The 23,684-nt window shown below is 41.7% G+C and overlaps 1 protein-coding gene across 1 annotated transcript in view; it reads right to left on the bottom strand.

The window, feature by feature from the left end:
- The window catches only part of NELL2 (neural EGFL like 2), a 140,594-nt gene extending 130,533 nt beyond the window's left edge, over positions 1–10,061 (bottom strand). The window contains exons 1-2 of the mRNA XM_033057442.1: positions 9,591–10,061; positions 9,300–9,428 (exon numbers count right to left, since the gene is read on the bottom strand). Of these exons, the coding sequence (XP_032913333.1) occupies positions 9,300–9,428; positions 9,591–9,645 (184 nt within the window). The 5' untranslated portion in view covers positions 9,646–10,061. The remainder of the gene's footprint in view (positions 1–9,299; positions 9,429–9,590) is intronic.
- Positions 10,062–23,684: the final 13,623 nt, after the last annotated feature.

The raw sequence follows: 23,684 nt of genomic DNA, 5'->3' as shown, positions 1-23,684 counted from the left end.
ATTTTTTTGATATTTTATTTCATGTTATCTTCTAAAAAAATTTAAAGTTTGGACATTTCCACCACTTCTTTTCAGCAGCTATTCCACAATCTAAACTAGTTCACTGTGAAAGTCTCCTTTTATTTTAAATCCTCTCCATTTGTAGTATCATTGCATTACTCTTACCTCTAGCTCTTTGAATACTAAATAATTCCTTCATTTTAAACCACTAAGAATCGTCTTATACTAGACACTTATCATATAACACTTTTGTCATTTCTTGGACAAGCTGTACATGCTCAAGTTCTTTCAAAAGCTTTCTTACTAAGCCAGTCCTTTTGTTACTGTATAATCAGGTTCTCTGTTTTTCTCTTCAGTCCCAGCAATTCATTGATATTTTCCTGAAATGCAGAAACCCAGAGTGAATGCAATAACCCAAACACAATTATTTTTAAAAAAATTCAACCTCCCAGATCTCTTACTCCCATATGCTTTCCTTATGCTAATGGTGCGTGCAGGGATTCTTAATAAGAACAACACTGAACAGGGTACATAAGGTTTTCCTCAAGTCTACCCTCTTCCTTGAACGAGAGCTGAGCAAATCTAGGGACTATTTCAAGTTCAAGGCATATTACTTAATGTTACAGAAAATCTTAAGAGTGCCTTTGGAACAGCTGGGGCACAATATGTAAATGCATGCTTAGGGAGCTATTAAAACACAGATTATTGACCTCAAAACCAGAAAAGATCCTTTGGAACCTTTCTGGACCATTACACAGCTGTATCTAGAGACTGACGGACTTCCAGACAGAGTCAAGGCTGGTACGTGTCATCTTCTCTTTTAGGATAAACTCTACAGATGTTACCACCATCTAATTATACTTAAATAAGCATTTATGCTGGGGAAATTGTATAAACATTGCTCTAACAGAGTATAAACATTGCTCTAACTCTACAATTGGAGGTCTTTTTCTTATTATACTCCATGTTTCCAGAGAAGGAAATAGCCACTCAAATTCCACTAAAAGAGTTTTCAGTTATGGATCGCTAGCAGTATTGATTGTAATGGCTCCCTTGGAAACACTACAGTCTATCATAGCAATGTTGGTGCTGCAGCAGATATGTTAATTTGCTAAAAGCCTTTTGAACATTGTGTCTTTGGAAATCTCTTTCAGTCTACTAGTCCTTTTAGAGTATGTCCATTGCTTTAGCACCTTGCAACAGCCCAGAAATGCGAACAGCAGCTCATGAGATGACTCAAGCTAAAAGTCTGTTTTCTAAGTTTGTGTGTGTTTCTGAAGTCATCAGCATCACACACACCCCCAAAAACAAAGTATGCACCAAAAAAAGAAGAGTGAATAAAATGTTAACAGATAAGAATAACTTTTGCTGTAAAATTCTTCTATGTTGAAAATGGTTACAGAATTTATTTTTTTTTCTATCTGAAATATCTAAGTGAGCATTCATAGGAAGTGTTTATTGTGGAAAACATGTCCAGGCAAAAAACAAATTAAAAACTAAAGTACCCTTTCTTATATTTCTCCTCAGATTTTCCTGAGAGGAAATAATTTGGACAATGCCAAGATGGACAAAAACACCATTTCTTAAACACTGAGACAAAATATAGAGGAATTTACACAAAACAGATGGACAGGGGAAAAAATCAAACTCTGTAAAATTCTTTTTCATTCTTTATTCAGCTGCACCTCAGCAGTACAGGTAGGAGAATACAGTTGCTCAGTGGATCTGCACCTTGGCAAAAAACCAGATGGGACAAAATATAGGGAAGAGTCACTGCAAAGAAGCACAGTTTTCCATGACAGCTATATAAAATTTCCAGCCCTTATCCAACAGTTTTAAATAAGTTATGAACTCAGTCCTGTGCCTCCCTTAAGACTCAGTGGAAACAGTGAAGTTCACCATACTTGGAGTTATTTTTCCAAGGTAGCACCTGTATACCCTAGAGGATACAGACTAGAAGCAAGAACATAAGCTGGGGAGGAGGGGAGAGTAGAAAACCTGTTTCCCACATCTTATAAGCAAAAAGTAGCGGGAAAACAGACAGTGCACTTGATCTAAAAGGGATGTGTAGGAAATGCTGCTGTCCTTTGTGACATCTCACTGGAGAATGAGCCATGCTGCAGAAGGGGAAGAAACCATAAAAAAGATTAACCTAGCAAGTCTCAGGCACATTTTGTGACTACAGAACTATGCCACAGCAAAAGTAATTACATAAGGGTAGCGAGACCTCATTTTCCCCCATCACCTCCTCTTGCTAATGCAATCCTCCCCCAGCAATATGGAAAGATGCATTTTGCAGCTACCTAGAAGGGTCACTGTCCTCTCTCTCAGGGAACATGTGCTGCATGTGCTGGTTCTCTCTGGCACACAGGACAGATGCTGTCCTGCTGTCAACATCACATCTTTTAACTTCAGCCAACACCGCTGCCAGGTGAGCAGGCATCTGCACCTGCCTGCTCTTGATAGGGACATCAACATGGAGAGAGGCTCTTTGGTCTCACTCCTCCAACCACCAGGTTCCTTCTCACACACCACCCAGGGCTCTGCCCCACATCCCGACGCTGACACCATCTTAATGTATTTCCCTTTCATACGTGCCTTAGAGCTGTACATCACACTCATCTTCAGCTTTCCAACAAAAATGCCTGCTTGAGCTCTGAGATAATACAAACTTCAACAGGGACTTTGTACTTGCAATATTCTAGACGAGACTTCATTGTAAAGGCAGGAAGAAGCAAATGCAATTCTGTCTGCCAGTAATCAGAATGAATTCTTTGGGGCAACCCCAAATGTATAAACAATACACAGTTATTTGCATTAATTTGAACAACCAGACACTTATTAAAAAAATTTTAGAGATTCCTCATTGTCCCAGTAGAAAATAGACCCCCAGGGACTTCAATTTATTGCAGGTATCAGTTACAACCTGGCTCTGAAAAGCACAGGCTCAAGTCCACAAGAAAACAATAAAACACAACACTGCTTTAAATGGAATCACACCTTGTTGATAAATAAATGCAGGTATGAAGTATCAGAGACTGGAGATGTTAGCTGTCCTACCAAACCCAGGCAAAGCCACCAAAGTCATGCTGGAATTTAGCAGACTGAAAGGTGACAAGAGCCCATATCAAGACACATGGAAAGAGATGACAGTAGGAAAAAAACCCAAACACCACCTTCCTCCCCAAAAAAAGTAATCCTAAAGGCTTTAAAGCTCTGAGATTATTACCTTCCCCTCCCCAGAAAAAGTCCACTGCAGAAAATCGAAAGAAAACAAAACAACAAAAAAAGAGGACAACAAAATAACGCTTTGTGTAAAATACCTCTCCTAGGGATGAATAACGACAATTTTTAGAGCTGAACTTAAAACAACTTTGTTACTTATACTTCTGTTAATGTAACACCTAACACACACACTGAGCAACAATATTTATTAGAAACTTTCAGCATAAGACAGTTGCAAATCCCAAAATGCCACAGGCCAAGTTTTATGTCATTCCTGAACATTATTTTGTATCAACTCTGTACTAATGACTACATTCAGGGATTACAAGCCTTTCTTCTCTCAGTTTCTGTATCTGCCATACACTAGGCTCCCATTCACTTTCCATTTCTCAGCCCTATCCTCTGCTGTACAATTACAAGCATCAGCCAGAAGCTCATGATATTTAAGTCTTTCTTCCATAACTTTTTCTCCTTTATTTTACAGATAAACCAGCACAACCAGTTAGCTCCAGTTCTGGGCATATTCATGAATATTCAGTAGGGGTAAGTGTGTCATAGTTCTCCATGCATTAAAATTCATGGTTTAGGATGGAAAATTGATGCAGTATCCTCACATACTATCTCCTTTTTTTGGGCAGGGTCTTCAAGCAGCAGACACTTCACAAACACCTCCTCTTGCTACAACTACTCCTCCTTCCCAGAAGGGGTTGCTGAGTATTAAATTTTTCTGGAGCAGGGGTATGTCTCAGAGGAGCAGCTAGACCAGCAAAAGAAGCCCAGCTTCTCAGGGCTCTCCTGCTCTCCTTCAGTACCCAGCCCAGCTCCCCAGCAGCATTAATCACAATCCTGGCAGTGCTCTACCGCAATGGTTGCTGTTTGCACAGGTGCACAGGTGACTTTAGAAAGTTCCAGAGGTGGAAGGCAGCAAAGAGAAAGCTTATGTTGTTATTCCAGATACACCAAAACCTTTCTGGCTATCACACTGTCATGGAGCAATTGCTTACATTAGGCATTTCTAGCATCAAAAAACATGCCAGTGCATACTGAAATTAAACTTTTATTAAAACTTTTGCTAGCTACAGCTGAACTCTGTGATGGAGGTCCCACATTTGAGGATTCAGTGCTTCTGAGCGAAACTGGCTTGCATGCAAGACAAAAAAAGCTGCAGATTGGTATTCATTCTGCAGTCAGCTAAGTTAGTTGGCAACATTAACATCCTCGTTCTCAGATGTCTGTTACCACTCCTCTGGGAGATGGATACAGCTGGAAAAGGGGGATTTTACAGGACTCTCTAATCCATGTCACTGCAGTCAGCCAGGTTTGCCCCTGAGGCTGGCTGATTTTGCCACCAGCAGACATGGGAACACTCATATAATCTCTTGCTTTGGAAGAGTTATGGGGACAGTAACCTCTAGCTTCTGGGCAGTGATGAGCAGCTGGGAACAGTAATATTTTCAGCAGGCTCAGCTGGAACCTGGAGAAAGCATCTGTCCATAGTTTCAATGACAGGTGGCAAGGAAAAAGCAGCGTGTGTGAAGTGCATAGGCAATGTAAATCCTATTTCTGTGACAAAGTTTACTCATCTCTACTTTTAAGGTTTTATTTTTAGCTTCTTTATGTACTAAATGTCCAGAGATGCCATCATGACACCGAACAGAGTGAACTTTCCAAAGGAATATAAAACAGAGTAATATTGTCTTGCTAGTATTTTAAAATAACACACATGACCAATCATACAATGACACATAACACGTCACTTATACCAAGAAGCCTATTGTAGGGGGCTTTCTTCTGCCAGCATTTTATGCCAGGTAGCACCAATTCAATTAACAGTACTGCCGAGTTCTTTCATTCATCTCACTGACAGATTAAATTATTTTCTGATGTTTTATAGCACATCTTGATCCCCATCAGAATATACCATATTTTGCCTCTAAAATTGTCCTTCCTCTGAAGAAATTCAAAATTCTACATTCAGATACATAAACTCTCACATTTTCATGACTGACATGTTCGTTTTATCTTTTCCTTTAATGCATGTTTCTGTGTTTGTAACCATCTGTAACTGCACTCTTCTGTCCACCTTTTAGCCTTGCCTTTGAGGAGAGTATACACATTTTGATGGGCATATACTGTCCTTACACATCACCTGGCTTTTGTTTTTGTAGCCTCTCATCCCCTGATTTGCAGTGTACCTTGCACTCTCCACTGCTGCTGGAGGCAGCTGGGAGGTGTCTCCATTACTACACACACACATACTATTCATCAGACTGTCTTGTTCAGAGAGCATCTGCTCTCAGCAAGAGAGACCCAGAAAGTCTATCAAAATACTCTATCTATAAAATACATATAATACAGAATCTAAAGGGAGGGTGACAAAATGTTATTTCCTAGTGAAATGCCAGAGGAGACCAAGTTACTCTTGCAGCCCTTCTTTAGATTGTCACACCTCAGAACACCATTTCCTACTGCCAGTTGAAATATCTGTCTTCACTGGGACCTTGCATGAGCTTAATGTTATATCTCCTAGCATAGACTTGAGTCAGTCATCCAGAACCCTCATCATCTTCTGTTGTTGTGGTTTTGTCTACTTCTTCAAACTCCCCTGCAGTTACACACGCAAAAAGCCCTCTTGAAGAAATGTGATTTCCATATTTGCCTAGGAAAATAGCTACACTAGACTTTCATCTTCACCCATCTCCTCAAATTGTACTAATGCAGTATACTCACAAAAAAGAACTATAGGAATGACAATGTGTATTTCTCCAAAAGCCTTCTTTAACTACATTAATTACACTTCAGTCCACCCATCTGGTTTGGGCTTTACCGCAGTGTCATCCTTGTATTACAAAAGGTTGAACAAAGGTGTTGAAAATTTCACTGACTTAGGTAAACAGTTGCCAACAGAGAGACATTTGTGACATAGATATTCTGACTTCTGTTCTGCTGCTCTGACCAGCAGAGGAATAATTTTCCTCTCAACATATTTTGACATAATAATATCTGCTGTTGGTTAGAAAGCGCTGGCAGATGTTCGCATACAGCAACACTAACATTTTTTAAGACTTCCTCCTGTTTTCTATTCATAATTGTATCTTCCCACAAGCTACACTGGAACATTTTACAATTCCTTTGCAAATCACACTTCCAGAAAGAGAAGTCCCTGCAGCTAACTAGACCCAGATTACAGTGGCATTCTATTGCTACCGTACATGACAACCAAGGAGCATCAGACACCTAAAAACCTTTAGAATCCAGCACCTAAGTCTGCTGAAGTATGCAAGCACACACACAAAAAAGTCCAAGTTACAGCAAATTTCAAATGGCTAACATTATTTCTAAATCAGAAATTGTATAAGGAGTGTAATCTAAATTACCTTGACTGGACTAAAAGTATCTTTAGAGTAACTGCTTTATATGGCCTAGAAATACAAGTACCTTTGAAAACTCAATTACACAAGAATTTGCTGAACAGCCAATCAGACATTAAACCCCTATACTGAAAATTGATGCTGCACCTAATTAAGCAGTCAAAACTGACTTTTTCCCTAGAAACTAAAGAGACTATTCTGCTTTAACTATATGTATAATTTTCCCATCATATATATTTGTCTATTACCTGTTGGCAGTTCAACACACCACATTCAAAATCTCCTTCTAAAAGAGAGAACAGCATTTAGGACTTCTGAATAGTTCAAGCTTATGTAAGGTAAGGTTTTACAACAATTGAGAATGTGGTCTATCGAAAAGGCAATATACTAAAATATTGCAAATATATATATGATAGGAGAAAAGATCTGCTATCTGAAGAAACCAAGAGGCAAAGGATCACAGGCTGGAGCTTCCAGAGTAAGCTCACGGATCATCTAAAGTAATTTGTGTCATTTTCACAAAATCTTTTCTGTCTAGGACTAAAGCTTTAGCTGGAATAAGGAAAAACCCACACAGACAAGCCAAATTTCAAGGCAACACACACGTATTTGAAATTCACACACTGCAGCTTCATACATTAGGAGGCACACATTGCAGCACTGCTGCCAAAGTGTGAGTTCTAAGAACAGAACAAAAATGACTAAGTGGACCCTGTAGTCTGATCAAGGAAGGAAATTTCTCTATTTATAAATGCAAGTTCAAAAATGAAAATCTCTCTGCTCAGTAAGGACTTCACTTACTATAAGAAAATCAGTAGTCATCTTATGCAGTAGCAGGGAAAATTATCTCCAGTCCTGCAGGGCATTAAAGACTTCCTAAGGGACACTGAGTGATTTCAACCACCATTTAGACACAAGTGTTTTCATCCTTGCTATTCTTCCAATTGTTCTCAACAAAATAAACAGGTTGCTGTGAAAATTTAGAACTCCTGTCTTCTTTTGTTACAAATAAACTGCTAACCCATTTGGGAACTCTGCACACTCATAATTGCAAAGAGGGAAATCTTAAAAATAATTCTTTAGCAACCCAATAATTTTTTGTCCTGACACTGGGCAAATATACTAGAAAATCTTATTCTTCCAAACTTCGAATCCTGTTACCACTGCAGACAAAGTGAGCTTTAACTTTCCCACACACCCTCAACCCAATCCACTATAGCACAATGGGGCTTCAACTCAGAACCCTGCCTTAAAAACTCCACCTATTTTAGGACAACAATTCCCACTGACACACAAATGCATTCCCGTTCTGAGCAATCACCCCCTTCACAGATGCTCTGCAGCCACAAGCCCATCACAGATGTTTAAAGCCAGAATGTGTCAGTGTTTCTGAACACATGTGCCCATGTGTCTCCACATTCATGTCCGTAGTGACACATGCTGGCAGTTCCAGGGAAGAACACTGCTAGAGAGGTCACCTAAAAAAACAAAAAGCGCCTTTGGCAACTATTAGCTTCCTGATAAATTATCTCATTAATGCAAACATGAAAAAGAAATTTCCTTTCCAGATCTTGTCTCCCTTGAATCGTAACTGTTCTGTGAAACACAGCCTCTTGCCTGTTGCACTAGAAATCTGTTCACATTCAAGCTAAACTCCTGGTATGACACAAGAAGCCAGTGAAGTTCCCCTTTCTTAAAAGTGCAACCTGATGTACAGATTTGCTCATTTTTCATCAGATGTTAAGCCACATTCCTTCTTCTTGTTTAGTCATAGATTATAAGGAGCATTTAATCATCTTTCAGAGACAAGACTTGCTTCTAAAGGCCAGTTTTTTGCCTTTTTTTTTTTTAATTAAGATAGACTTGGGGTTTTTTCCTAAAAATATTGGTGTCTCCAGCTTAATTTAACACATCAGTACATTATAAAAGTGTAATTCAAAAACACACATGATAATGAGCAAGTGTATGGAATGTAACCAATGCCAACATATTCAAGGAGATATTGAGAGTTATTTTAGTCTTTTATTAATTACAGTATATGAAAGTTTAGGAATTTTTAATAATCTTTAATAAAATTCCTAAATATATTTTTGGAAGATAGAAGACTAGTATCTTATGTCTATTCCCAACATTAACAAAAAAACAATCACATGCACTAAAAGAGACCAAAACTCATTCATTGTTTCTAAGGAGGAGTATGTCACAGAAGCTCCAAAGGGCCACTTTCCTTTGGCACAAAAAAAGGGTGTTCTCATTTCCAGCCATCTGCCTCCCTCCTCCGGGGCACTTCATTTCAGCATTTTGCTCGATTCACGTAAAACTTTCAGTGAGGTTTTCCTTAGCTGGAACTGGGATGTGTTTAGCGTTTCCCAAGTAAAGCAGTAGAGTGGGTGGTGCTATTATTCATCACCGCACCCCACGACTCACAAAACATGCCATCTGCCATCCCCGTTCCTGCTGTACTTTAATTAAGCGTCTACCAGTCAAAGCAAAAAAAAAAATAAATGGGGTGAAAGAGGAAAAAAATTATAAAATAATGGGAGGGGAGCTGTAAAGAAGAGTGGAAGAAAAGCGCGAAGGAAGGGAAGGGAGGTCTCAAAGCGAGCAAACCTCTCGCGGTGGGGGACCTGTGGGGGCGCGCCCCGAGCGCGGCGCGGGGGCCCGACGGGCACGGCCGGAGCGGCGGGGCCGGAGCGGCCGTACCTGGGAAGAGGAAGGCTCTGCTCCCGTTGTGCAGCCCCGGCACCTGGCGCACGCCCTCCGTGGAGCCTGCCAGCTGTAGCTCGGACAGCACGTCGATCTGCAGCGAGGGGTCCACGCCAAAGCCTGAAACTGACCCGCAAAGTGCCGTCACCCATCCGCCGACACCGCAACTTGCCGAGCCCCCCCTCCGCCGCTGCCCGCACCTGCGGCTGCCCGGCGGCCAGAGCATCCCCGCCGCCAAGCTGCGCCGGCCCCGCTCCCGGTACTCTCCCGGCGGGTCCATCCGCCTACCTGGCCCCAGGCAGAGGAGAAGGCAGAGCGTGCTCAAGCGGATGCCCGACTCCATGGTACAGCGATGCGCTCAGTCCATAGTCCCCCCCTCCGGCTGCAGCGGGCGAAAAGGCTCCGGGGCAGCGGCTGGGTCCCTCCCGGCTCTCACCGAGCGGCGCGCACCCCGCGCCGCCCCGCAGCGCGCATCACGGCGGGCGCCGCGCCGCCCCGCCGCCGGCCGGAGCACACAAAGGCGAGGGTGGGGGGCGTGCGGGCAGCGCAGCTCTCCGCCCGCGGGCAGACAATGGGGAAGCCCGGCGGAGGCTCCCGCCGCTGCCGCCGTGCGAGCGAGGCCGCGGCAGCCGCAGGCGGCGCGCCCGTGCCCCGCAGCTCCCGGCCCGCCCGGCGCAGCCCCTCCGCTGGACAGCGGCAGCCGCAGCCTCCGCCCGGATCACAGGGCAGCGCCGCTCTGCTCCCCGCCGTCCAGCGGGGACAGCGGCACCGGCGGGAGGGGCCGCCGGTTTATGCCACGGCCACGGGAGCCGCCCACCGCCTCCGCCGGGCCGGGCAGGGCTGGGCAGGGCCGGGGGAGGCGCCGGGCGCGGCGGGGAGCGGGACCTGCTGCGGGGGGCTCCGCTGGGAACTTCGGGGGCAAGCGGCGGGAGGGCAGGGGTGCCCCGCAGGTCGCGGCTGGCAGCGGCGATCGGCGCTGGCGGTGACTCCCGGCGCTCTCCTGCCTGCCGGCAGTGCTCGTCTGCCTGTGCTGAAGTCACCGCTTGGTTCCCGTCCCGAGGTGGTGCCGTCCAGGGGCTGGCGAAGCCTCCCCCTGTTCTTTGAGCGCGAATAAAAACAATTTGGGAAAGGCGGGGGGGAAGGGAAGAAATCAGGACGTTTGCAGTGGCAGACTGAGATGGGAATGTGCAGAGCTGGCGCGGGGCTGGCAGCGGCAGGTTCGTTTGCCCTGTCGGAAAGGAGCGTCTGCACAGCGGTCCTGTCCTCTTTAACAAACCCTCCTCCCGCCCCAGCAAGTGAAGTGACATTTCTGTGCCGTACTTTGTGTACCTATAAAGGGGGCTAAGAATAGCCTCATTCTTCCCTTCCCTTTCATAGACTCCCAGTGTGCAGGACAGAAATGTCTGGTTGCCAGTTTGTCAAATTCTGCAGGATGAAGCATTGGGGGGGTTGTTGAGGTTTTTTTCCCCCTAATTTCACATGCATGTCAGTAAGACCCTGACGTCGCCTGGTGATCCCAGTATTGTTTATTGCCCCTGCCTCCCCCCCCCCCCCCCCCCGCCCCCATCCTCTATGGTCTTTGCAAATTATCAAATCTTTACAAGTAACCTTTCACATCTTTCTCAGCAATAGCTATGAAGGCTGAAAGGGAAAGCAGTTCTTTGCCTTGCTTCCCCCCCTCCCCCCCTCAAGATGACCATGGGACTCCACGATAAACCTCCTTTCTGGACTAAATTAACCAATTGAGATACTAAGCACCATACTAAGCAAACATCCTCTTTCTTATAAGAGAGAAAAAAAAGAGAGAGACAGAGAGGACTGTCTATACGTGAAAGTGGGAAATACAATCTATCCTTCAACCCAAATCCCGAGCACGGGCATTAAGTTCAGTTCCAGTGTGCCCAACATGCATGGCACCCTCAGAAGAGCTACAGGCTTCTTCTCCAGTTGGTGAAGCCAGTACAGCCACTTCACATTGCAACTGGTCTGAAAACAAACAAAAAGTAAAGGAATCCTGCTGCTGGTACCACCTGTGAAACTGGTCACACAACAGCCCTGATGCTGTATCTAGCATAACCATAGTCGTCAGTGACACCCTACCCCCATGCCAACCAGCCTAGCACCTCTTCTTCCCCAAGGCTTTGTCTCCAGCCTGTTGCTGACATGGAGCTGTGCTTTTGAACTCGTGAAATCCACTGGCTGCCAAAGCAGTCTTAACAAAGGTTTCCTTGGGAGAGTTAACAGGCGACAGGCACGTATCACTGATTGTTTTCATGCTATTTCAATCACATTGGTTACAGATAAGTCAGCCAGAAGCAATTAATTTGAGAAGAAATAGGTTCAATATCTAGAACAATAATGGTGCATAATGAGCCCTGCTGCCAGTTGGGTCAGGCATACAAGTGAACAAACCAAAAGAGGCAAACATCTGCTCTAAGTCCTTTGCAGCTGCCAGCAGGCAGTGACATTTTCCATTTGCTGAGGCTGCCAAAGCAACGTAAGCATGTAAATCAGGGGAAGCCCATCCCTTTAATAATCTTCTTCTTTCTCAAAAGATCTCCAAGGAGTGGCCACTCATATTCACATACATGAAAAATCACTCAAAACACTGTCCAACCTGCTTTACCTATTCCCCCAGATCTATGTGGAGCCCAGGGCAGACATTACACATATTACATGGAGCTGTGTTTCTGCTGTGTGAAATGTCAATAGTGACATTCAGCTAGTATTCAGCTAACCAAGAAGTGAGCAAAAATAGGACAATTTCTACCAATATGAGGAATATTATATTGATGATTTAATGTTTCAAATACTTGCCTAACCATGGAATCACTTTCTGATCACTCAAAAACATACATTTTCACAGTTTTTTGGGGAGCATGTCCCTTCTTAAATTTTAATATTATGGAAATACCTGAAAGAAAATGGGTTTTGTACTTTCAGGTGGCTGGAATGCTGTTCCTTTTTATGGAAACCATGTGTTTTAGCCAAGAGAACGACAAACACTTCATACTGAGGCTCACCATAATCTACTCCACACATGGAAAGGGTGACAGACTGAAGAAAATGGTGTGGCATGTATCTTTAATAGCTATGCCTCAGTCAAAGTGTTTTCTATGCTAAGCAAAGTTTCCATCTAAAGAAGCCCATTTCGGATGCTAAACTTTTCATGTCTCAGCAATTGTCAAGGCTCTCCAGAGACTAGACGTAGATTAGAGGTAATTTGGGTTTGTTTGGTTTTGGGAGATTTTTGGTTGATTGGTGAGGGGTTTTTTGAGTTGGTTTGGGTTGTTTTGTTGGTTTGGTTGGTTTGGTTTTTGATGAGCTAAGATCGTTTTTACCCCTACCAATGCTAGAGTGAGATTACTCAAGGAAACATCTGTAGAATTCAAGACTAATCTTTTGCACTTGCTATTTTCCTCCTGAGGCTTTCTTTGAAATACCACCTGGTTACAGGTATTACTACATCTGCAGTAAAACAACCTTCTCTTTACAAAACCTCTTGGATGAAATAGCATCCTGTAATCCCACAACAATGGACATGTCAACAATAACACAAACACTTTTTGTCCAAGTATAAGCAAAAAGGCTTCTTGAAGAGATGACTCTGGAATCAGTCACCATATCTAATATTTACAACAATTTTCATATCAAATGAAGAAATAAGGGATGTGTTACAATCTCCAAATTCATGAATGATTTCATTGCAAAGGGAATTTCATATTTATTATGCACATATTAATTGCACTCGTATTAATTACACTCATATTAATTGCACTAATTAATTACACTAATATTGATTATATGGTAATAAACTGAACCAAGTAGAGCTCTTAAAGCATGCAGAAGACAATCCTGCACCAGGAAAGCATTACCTCTCTTACTGCAGCTTATGTGGGTCTATTTATTTTTAAAGAAAAACATGAATATTTTATTCACAGTAGTTTTATCTATATATTTCTATTCTGGAATCTGGATAGTCCATGTGAATTTAAGAAATACGTAAGGAATTGTCACTGACCTACTTATAAAACACTGATACAACTTTCTTCTGAGAGAATACTGCAAAACACAGTTGTTTACTCAACATTATAATAGTGCTTTAATGCAGCATTTATACAAAAAAATGTTTGTAAAACATGATGTTCCATAATTAATACTTTTTGAAGTGGAACAAGATGAATAGTCTGTTGTCACAGAGAAGCAGCTTTTTAATTTGAGTAAATTTGATACTGCTGGAGATGAGGACTTTTTATTAGTTATAGTCAAGGAAAATTCAAGAGGCAAATTATGTTGCAGCACTTTCTGTTAATACCCTTCAGTGTGGGCTTCTGTCTTCAGCATTATATCATTATGATCCACATTTTCTCTCTATGAAAACAGTCGTGTGTAAAAACTGTACAGTTGTTGGATGCTGTGTAAAATGCTATGAGAGACTGAAGTGAGACCACCATACCCATTATCACTCATTTTCTAAATGGTGACTTCAACAGTGAAGAGCAAAGCTCAGATGCTGTTTTTGAATAATCCCAGTTGTTTATCAGATAATTTTATCTTATCAGCTTCCTGATTAGATCTGTGAATTTCTTTTGTGGTGCCTTCTCCCTTCAGCACATCTGCCCCTGTATTTGTATCTGTAAAGCACATAAGACTGCACAGTCTTATTTTCCTAATTCCCCAGATGCTTTCTACCCTTTAGCAAAGTCCTCTCACACAGGTGCTCTCTCTTTCCCTCCTTCTTGCACACAAACTTGCATGCACAGCAACTCCTTCGGTCTTCTCCTTGCAATTTGTTAGTCTTGCAGCCTCCCTGAGGTGAGAGCTGGTACCAGTGTTAGCATCCTGCACACTGCAAGCTACACTCTGCTTTTCTGACCAAGAGAACTTGGGATTTAAATCCAGCACCTGGCAAAGCTCCAGCAGAGACTGACAAACTGAGTAAGCTACACACCCAACGATGACAGTATCAGCCCTGTTAAAAAGCTTTGGCATCAAAGACATCCCTCTCAAGCATGCATCAGCTGAGGAGACATCACCCAATTTTAGCTACAGTTATGAATGTTTCATACTGATTTGATATTGCCCCACTTGTAATTGCAAAATTTACTTGCTATCAGAAAATAGAGCTGTGGAAAAAAGACTATAGCTATTTAAGGAACACACCTCAAGTCTCTGAATGCTTCATGTCCTCCTGGGGTTTTATACCATCTTCACCTGATTATGCTTCACACTGTGAGCCTAAGGTTGCAGCTTTGGCAAGTGGACTGGTGCAGTCAGCAGTGGAGAAGCAGCATTTGGCATGGTGGAAATCATAAGGTTGTACAGCCGCATTCTTCTGAGTGCAGAAAGAGAAATGGAGGCAATTACATTAATGACAGGTAGAGTTGAAGGTATTTTTCAGACTTTTCCCAAAGATTCTTGTTTGATTCAAGGGCAAGGAAGAAAATCTTAAAGTGCTGGTTTGTGCTGTCTTTTTCCCAAATCTGAGCTTAGAATCTTCCAAGTTGCAAGGTCCCCACATTAACCTTCCTTGCTCGAGTCTTGTTTTTTATACTAGCTTTATTTTCTTCCTCCAAGAGAGTGCACATCCCTTTGATGTAAGGTAGAAGTGATAGACTGCCCTGCTGGCAGCCTTCACACATTATGATGCCTAAAAATGTCTTTTCACAGAAAATGTCACAGGATTGCTGGCATTGTATTTGGCACATGGAACCATATGAAATAAGAAGAGGATAGTCCATGATCAAGATTTAATTACCTCAGTTCTGTCTGTCCAGATCACAATAACAATTAGGCAAGATTAGAGTTGAATTACCTTGACCTAATTGTGTTCTGTGTTTTGATCATTTTCTCATCTGAAGTATTATCCCCTATTAAAAAATGAATCAGCATATCCATCAGAGATATTTATGATAAAAAGCTGGCATGAAAAGACTTTAATCTTGTAAGTTTTATTCCTTTAATATAGGAAAAAAATCTATACAGCCCTCCCCACAGCCAGACGCTGGTTGGAGTACGAGTCCCTAAAAGAAGGTGGATGTAATTTTATTCCACCACCTAATATAATTAGATAATTCCATCTGCAAGTACTAAAATAGAGAGTGAATTCCTGGTAATAGAAGACATTCTGTAGAAAGCAAAGGGAAAACTCATCTAGTATCTGAGAATCAAATTAGAATAAATTCATACTTAACAGCAGAATTTCTAATGACTGCAAGAGGCTCAAGGAATTCTCCATGTTTATTGCCATTAGAAGAAGATACTATTTTAGAGAACACAGGTTTGTGTTTGACACACACACTTGGGGATTTTTTTACAGCTTTAGTCATGGTAAGAGTCAGTGGAGAGATTTCAGGCAACTTTGGTTTAGGTACCACTCACTCAGAAAGAACAACAGACACTTGTGATGCTGGGTTCTCCTTTTCTTTCCATGTGCTCAAGCATCAACAAATTTACCAAATCTAACTCTGACAGTTTTTAAAAAATCCAGTCTATCTGGTGTGTCCTGGGTGGGACTGCTGGGGAATAGTCATGATCCATTTAGTTTTCAGTTGAGCAAAGCTAGATTTTGGCTCTTGCATGTAGAGTAGAGAGAGGGGAAAAAAAAGTTTAAAACATGGTGGTGACCTCAAAGGTACATTTTTTACATGTCTTAGTATAGTCTAATTGCTTCTGCAGTACCAGGAGAGAAAGTATCACAGGATCTCCTAAACTACCTGACAGAAAAATAGGCTTTTCAAACTTGATCTCTACAATTTTCACACCCAAAGTTAAATATACTAGGCAAATGGGAATAATTTCAATGATTCTACCAGTCTATCAAATAATTAAGAAGGCCTTCAAATGGTGTAATATTGTGCATATCAGTAACATTATCAAACTCCAGTTCTTAAAGGACTTTGGATTTCTCCTGCCCAACGAGAAAAATGTAGAAGAGAGGGAACAACCTGGTCAGTGAGGGATGTGTTTATACTCTGGTGCCACATCTGAGCCTGAGCCACACCTGGCTTTCCTGCTGGGACATCTCTAAAGCTGTGCCAGCTCAACTCCTGCAGTGCTGGGACATGCTGGGTGGCTGCCAGGCACCACGAGGTACTTTAGAAGAGGACTGGCAGTGCCTGGAGGTTTCTGAACCCTGTGTCACTGCAGAGACTAAACATGCCCAGTCCCAGTCTCACCAAATCTCCCTGCAGCCAAAGGGAACCTTGACTTGCATTGTTAGGAAGAAGAAATGCATGCTGTACCTCAGCCCACACTTCCTGGGTTAGTCCTAGAGGAATAAAAGAAACCCTAATTCCAAAGAGCCAAAACAGTCTGGTAATGAATTTGATACAAAATTCTAGAGTGTAAATGTTACATTATTTTGGCATTGCTTTTTAAGCCACAGAATTTAAATTCTTAATTCGTATAGCAAAATCATTACTGAATATGATACTAAATAAATTCCATTATATGAATTTCTGAACAAACAAAAGGAAAAGAGAGATTTATGCCTGTATGTTTTTAAAAATTATCATCCATAGACACATATTTTAGATCCCACTCCTTGTCCTCTTAATAGCAAAAGTGGATGTAGGGCTAGGATGACCACGTTCAAGTACCTGCTTCATCTGATTACAACATAATCTTCATCCTGACTTGTCTCTATTGCTAGTGAGAACCTAACTCTCGAGTTATTTCTAGCAGAAAATTATTTCACCATAAAATATTTGATTAGTCCTAATCTAAGTGGTCTGTTTTCAAAAGTCTGAGCACTAAGCATTTCTCATGAACATCACTTGTAGTTTTGCTCATTACTTATTCAAGCACATATAAATCTAGAGATTATGTATTCATATAAATCTAGAGATTGTGTATTTTAACAGGCTTGGGTATGGGAGGCAGGCTGTTAATCGGGACAGATGGTGGTCAGTGTCTTCAGTACATAAACACTGATGGAAAAACAACTTTAGAAGTTGGAAATTCCTTGCCTTCTTGGGTTTGGGTTCCAATAACAATGTGATCTTGAGAAATAAATTAGACATGTAAAATAACATCTTCTTGGATGAGAGGGGGAGCATTCATTGCAGGTGTGTAAATAACAAAAAGTACAGAGATACAGAAGGGGAGGGTTACTGAAACCAGTAATAAGTTGGAAAGAAATGAAGCAAATCTGAATAAGAAACTCTTATTATAAGGGAATATCCTAAGATATTCAATTATTTAGTTTGTTTAGAGGAAGAGAAATGCAAGAGTTAAAATGTGCTACCTAGCCCACTAAACAGAATTCAAAGAGTTAAAATGTGCTACCTAGCCCACTAAACAGAATTCAAAGAGTTAAAATGTGCTACCTAGCCCACTAAACAGAATTCAAAGTGTGTAGGAAAAACTGACTCTTAGCACACAAATTCTAGCACAAATCCAGTGCTGTAAACACAGCATATACCATGAATCAAAATGATTAAGCATGAAGAAATACTACATGTGGTGGAGATCATTAATACTGGATTTGTTTCAGAGAGTATGGTCCCAAGTACAATAATTACAATGAGAATAATTATGATTGATTTACATGAATATTTACCTTGAAGCTGATAGAATTACAAGTCTGGGTGAATAGACTCATATTCAAGATCGATAACTCAAGGAAAATATCAGCATTTTAAGATAAAATATCAGCATTTAAACCAGGTCTTTTTCTCCCAGAGAAATAATTATTTTTTTTAATGTTATTCATAACTTTAGAGTGGAAGCTATTTATAACCTGTGCTTTAGCAGATCTCCACAGTTCAGAACAAAGAAACAAGGAAGGGAAGGCATAGGGTAATTAAATGGTAAAATTCCAGGATTAATTTTTATCCCTAAAGCATCTTTCAGGAAAGTATACTCAGAGCATAACAAATAAAATGGAAGATTTTATAGGCAAGGTTCAACTCATACAACAAGTTGAACCTTAGAAAGTACAAAAAACCAGTCAAAGGCATGATGACAAAGAAGCAATGCAAGTAAATCACACATGGAAAGCTGTGTAGGTTTACTGGACTGCTAAGTGTAAAGAATTGAATCACAGAGTGAGGAAAGATTGCAATGAAGGTAAATGACTCATTTGGGTGTCAGAAAAGAAGGGCTGAATCTTTACTGTGACGTTGCATGCAATGATGTAAAAGCCCTGTTGGGTAAAAGATATTAAAATTATCACTGGTGTAACAACGTCAGAAATATGTGTTCCAATAACTCATAGTACCAAATGGAATTCATTGGAGACTCTGAAGAAATCCTAAGAATGGAGCACAATTTCAGCCTACCATAATTTATCATTAAAGATATGTAATTCATCATTAAAACAGCCACTCTTCTGGGTAACTGGGAAACTGCCAACACTGTAGCAATCTTTAAAATGGCTCTTAAGACTGACCCTCAAAAGAGAAATCTAAAAAAGCTCAATTCATTAATGGGTAAAATAGTTGGGAAAATCATTTAAAATACTTATGAAACACCTACAGGTGATATGTAAGAGAGAGAAAAAAATCAGGATGAATAAATTGCAAGTCAGCAGTGCTCAACAGAGATAAATTGATATACTTATCAGTGAGGATAAACTGTGCTTTTCTAACCTGTTCAAATGTTACAAAGTGGTAGCAAAATATTGACTAAAAGAGAATCATAAGATATGCATTTAGAGAGATCTTTGATAGTATCATCCACCACAAGGCTTTTAAGGAAACTCAGTAGCCCTGGGGTAGGAGATAAGGATTTTTATGGGTTAAAAGAGAGAGAAAAGGATGGGAATAAATGGCAGACAACTGTGAATGAAAAGGTGGTGAGAGTGTGATACCGCAGGGACTGTTCCAGAGGATCACTGCTGGGATTAATTCTTTCTCCAGCCCTATCTCTTTATTAATGACCAGGAAGAGAGGGAATACAATGAGATTGCAAAACTGCTGACAACACAAAGCTGTTAAATTAGATAAAACTAAGGTGTCTGTAAATAACTCTTGTGACTTGTTGCAAAGCTAGCAACAGGAAAGGAAATTACCTTCAGCATAAGCAACTGCAGAGATATAGCCATTAAACTTAAACTGCTTAAACTGCTTATACTCATTAATGGGGTCTGAATGAATTATGGGAGAGCCCTGCTGAATTGCATGTAAGACAGAACTACTATATTTTCTTTCTTATTTGCAACTACAGGGACTATTTTACAATAGAAAACAATAGAAAACATTTCCTGTTTGTCTGTTTAAATAGTTTGGATTTAATTTTATCTGAATCTTTCCTACTCTATCTGAGTGGTACTCCATATTCACAGTGACATACCACCACTGAGAAGGGCAGTGTCTGCCTTTCTTTTCAGAGCTGAGAAACCTTGGCAAGCAGATGGTTCTGAGCAGTGGGACCAGCTAAGCAGTCTGTCATAGCCTCCTTCCATCACCCAGTCTCAGAGCCAGAGGACTCCTGCTGTGGGAGTTTTTATATCTCTTCATAAAAACCACCGACGACATGCTAAAGATAGCCTCTGCTAACGTGGGGCAAGCCAAACTGTGCACAGAGGGAAAAAAATGAACAGCCTTTCCATATGGCAAGATATTTTTCACAGATTACGGTGCTGTTGGAAGGGGCTTTGCTGGAAGCTCCTCTTGGCCGATCCACTGAAGAATTTCCTTCCCATTTTCTGACCCCGAGTGACTCTGGAAAACATGGAAGGCAGAAGAAAGAGGAGGAAAATCCCAGAGGTGCACTTGCACTGAAAACCTTTTGCTGGGTTTGAGCCCCTTTTCCATGCACTAGTGGAAATATGGACTCACACCACAAAGTCCAGCAATAGGGCTGGGACAGAGAGCAGCACGTGGAAGGACCAGCACCTGGGTCCTGAGCTGCATTGCCAGCACCCAGCCCCACAATATGGGTGTTTCTGGCATGTCCATCTGCTCTGCTCAAACCTGTTCAATCCTGAGCAGAAAGAGGATACAGCTGACAGGCATGGACTGGTTTCCCAGGACTATGAGAAGACTCTACATTCTTGCTGTAATATCCTACTGTCACCATGGTTTAATGAATGAAATAAAGGTAAACTTTTTCTCACCCCCATCATGAAATTATACATCAGTGGAAAGGGGAATTCACTTCTTTGCCTGTTGACTGAACTGCTCCTTAGGGGATGGGAATAACTCAATAGGGAAAACATTAACCCAGAACAGCAAACCTTTTATGAGAGCTTTGGGGAGGGAGGAGAATAAAGGGCACAGAACACAGAAATGGTAATTACTGCTACCCCATCTGACCTTCCCTGCTTTTACATACCTGCATTTCCCTGCATTTATTACAGTGTAAAGTATCTTTTAATCACAGATGACCAGAAATTATATGATCTGAGCTCAATACCTTTTACCCTGATACTGATTCCTTCACAACTCTGCTGTATATCCTCACCAGGTACATGTTGGAGCATCATCTGCAGCTGTTTTCATCGCCATACAGCATGAGGGATCTTATGGCCATTCTATGGTCAATCAGCTTGTCCATCTCTCCTTCCTCCAGTTCAGGAACCCCTTTCCTACAGCAGAAGTTCTGGTGATTAGTCTTCAAGGGCATGATTTTGCACTTTGGATTATTAAATTTCATGCTGTTTCTGTTCTGCTGTTCCACAAGGTCATCTAATTTTTCCTGCATAATAATCAAGTCTTCCTCTGGACTGTATTAACTGTGCATACCAGCTTTGTGGCATCGGCAGATTTCGTAAGTGCATGTCTAGTTCTTACACCAAGGTCACGAAGGAAAACAATGAGCCAGGCTGGGCCCAAGGCTGCCCTCACATGCAACACAGCTATTGCTTTGCACTCCTGTTGTCCAGCAGCCTCCTCTGTTCTACAAGGTCAGAATTAATCCCCTGTCATTTCTTACTCAAATATTAGTTCCTGTGAAGCACACCCAGTCTCAGTGCTTTCCTTAAGGCTAGAGAGATTCACTCCACTTTTTATTTTCTTTTATCTTCCGTATTTCTTCCCTAAGATCTTCTCTGGTGTTCAAATAGGATTTGTGATTATCTCCCTCAAACACTCCCGTCTCTTTTCTTTTGCACTTGTCACAAAGCAGCCTGTTTCTCTCTAGGCATGGCACCAGCAGAGGACAAGAACTCTGCCACCATCTCCTGGGGAGAAAAGAAGCTACTGATCAGGTGAAGTGTGAGGACAGATAGAAGTAACGTTTGGGCCATCACCCAATCCTACTTTTGTGTTGTTTTTGGTTTTTTTCTTTCTCACTAAATCTTTAATAGGTTTAACAAACATGCAGGTTCAATATTACTGGGGACATTTCTTTCAAAGAACCTAAGAGACTCTTACTGAAGGAAAAGAACATGCAGGAAAAGTTCCCTGTACTGGCAAGGACTCCATATAAATCTTTGCAGCTTTTCCAAAATTAAAGAATGCTGGGGCATAGAGGGGAAGATGGTTGGGAATGGCAGGGCTGAAGGCCAGGCCATGCTGAAGGCAGGATGAAACTGCAGCCTGAGGACTTAGAGAACAGAGAGGGAAGAGAGGACAGGACTGCTGAACAATGACAACAGACATGCTCATTCCCCCAAAAAATGAGTAGGAAAAGCTCAAAGGGACCAGCTCCCACATCCACCAGCTCCTCCACTGGGTGTGGGAGTCAGCTCGATTGCCTTTCAGATACATGTGCACAGCTCTGACAGCTCAGGACTTATTGAGGTTTTTAAATGTATGCAGCTGCCTTTGTATAGATTAGGGCAGGATCAACTCTCCAAGCTTCTCACTGCTCCAATATAACTACCCAGCAGCCAGCAAACACTTCTCACCTCACCTGGCACAGCAGTGGAGAAGATGTAGTCAGGATTAGTGCCAGTAAATTATTTTAAATGTTTGCCCTGCCTGTGGCAGATTGCTCAGGTTTCCCCTTTCAATATGTTCAAACCCTACAATAAAATTTCTGTTTGCTCAAGGCCATCTGCCTAACTTAGAGTTTGGGCATGGGGAAGTGTCACTTGCTGCTTGCCTAGGCTGAAACTTTCAGCTGAAACTGAAAGTTTCCCACATTTCCAAGTGGGTGGTGAAGCCAGCCTTACTTCAGGTTTTCACTAAGGATGGCTCAAACTCGGATGGAGCCTCTCAAGCTGCCAGGCAGTGCTGGGTGGAAGGGCTGCATGAGAGCAAGGTTTATTTTTCCACAGCCACACTGGTGCAGCCCAGCAGAGCCACTTCACAGCTGCCTCCCACCTCGCCAAGCCACAGCAGCAGCAGAGCTGCTTCTCACCTGATGGCAGCACATTGTGTGCTTTGCTTCGGGAAGGGATGACTTCCATCCCCCTGCCGTCCTCATTCACACCCCAGTGCTATCTCTATCCCAGATCCTGGGAATGGGATTCATTTACTATTTGGCCATACCTGGGATTAACCTTTCATTTCTATCTGTCAGTCAGCAGCTTTGCTTTTATTTGACAAGATACAGTATCTCCTGCAATTTTTTTTTTCTTTAGTTTTCTTCATGAGGTGTAGCTCAGTAAGGCTTTTGAATGTTTTTGGTTTATCTCTCTGCATTTTCTGACCTTTGAGACCTAGCTATCCCAACTTCAGTTCCTTTTCCATTAGAGGTAGGTTTTTTTTTCATTGAATACTTTTGAAGGATGCTTATTTTTGCCAGCCAGGTCAACTTTCCTACTATTTTTCCCTTGTGCCTGCAATATACAGGAAAATTCTTAAATAATACACTGACTTAAATTAACTCCAAGCCTTCACATTAACATTTTTGAGCTCTTAACTGCACTGAGTCTTATTTCATACACACACAAAAATTGCCATTCTGAATCCAAAACCTTAGTTGCTGATGTGTTTCAACTGACTTACAATCACCCGATCAAAGATGATTTTTGACAGGCAGCTCCTTTGTGACTCTGTAAGATTCTGAGTTTAAAGCAAGATCACTGCTGGCTGATATAGTGACCTTATGGCAGAACATGCAGACCTTCTCATCCAAAAATACCAGGACTTTACAATTTCTGGTAGCATAACTTCTGGTAGCATAACTTATATGTACAAGTTTAAAACTCCTACCAGCAGATAATGCTTCCATCATCGTACAGAGATCTCCACCCATATCCACAGCTGAGCCTGGGGAGATCCACAACAGATGGCTCTGACAGAAACATATTTTCTTCTCTGTGCCTTCTGTTCATCACAAAACTTCTGTTCCTGTACCTTATTCCCACCATAAAGCCCTGCAGAACTTAGCAGCACCTTTTCTTGCCCTTCATACTTATACAGTTTCCCCATTTTAAAAAATGCTTAAAAAACAGAGAAGTTTTGATGGCTGTCTCAGCAGCACTCAAATTTTACTTTGACTCTTGGGATGTTTGCTGTTTTCTAAAGGCCACAGCTAGCAAAAGTC

Source organism: Catharus ustulatus, chromosome 4, assembly GCF_009819885.2.
Source record: "Catharus ustulatus isolate bCatUst1 chromosome 4, bCatUst1.pri.v2, whole genome shotgun sequence".
Classification (NCBI taxonomy): Eukaryota; Metazoa; Chordata; class Aves; order Passeriformes; family Turdidae; genus Catharus; species Catharus ustulatus.
The sequence above is the reverse complement of the archived record's forward strand: the minus strand, read 5'-3'. Positions and strand labels throughout refer to the sequence as shown.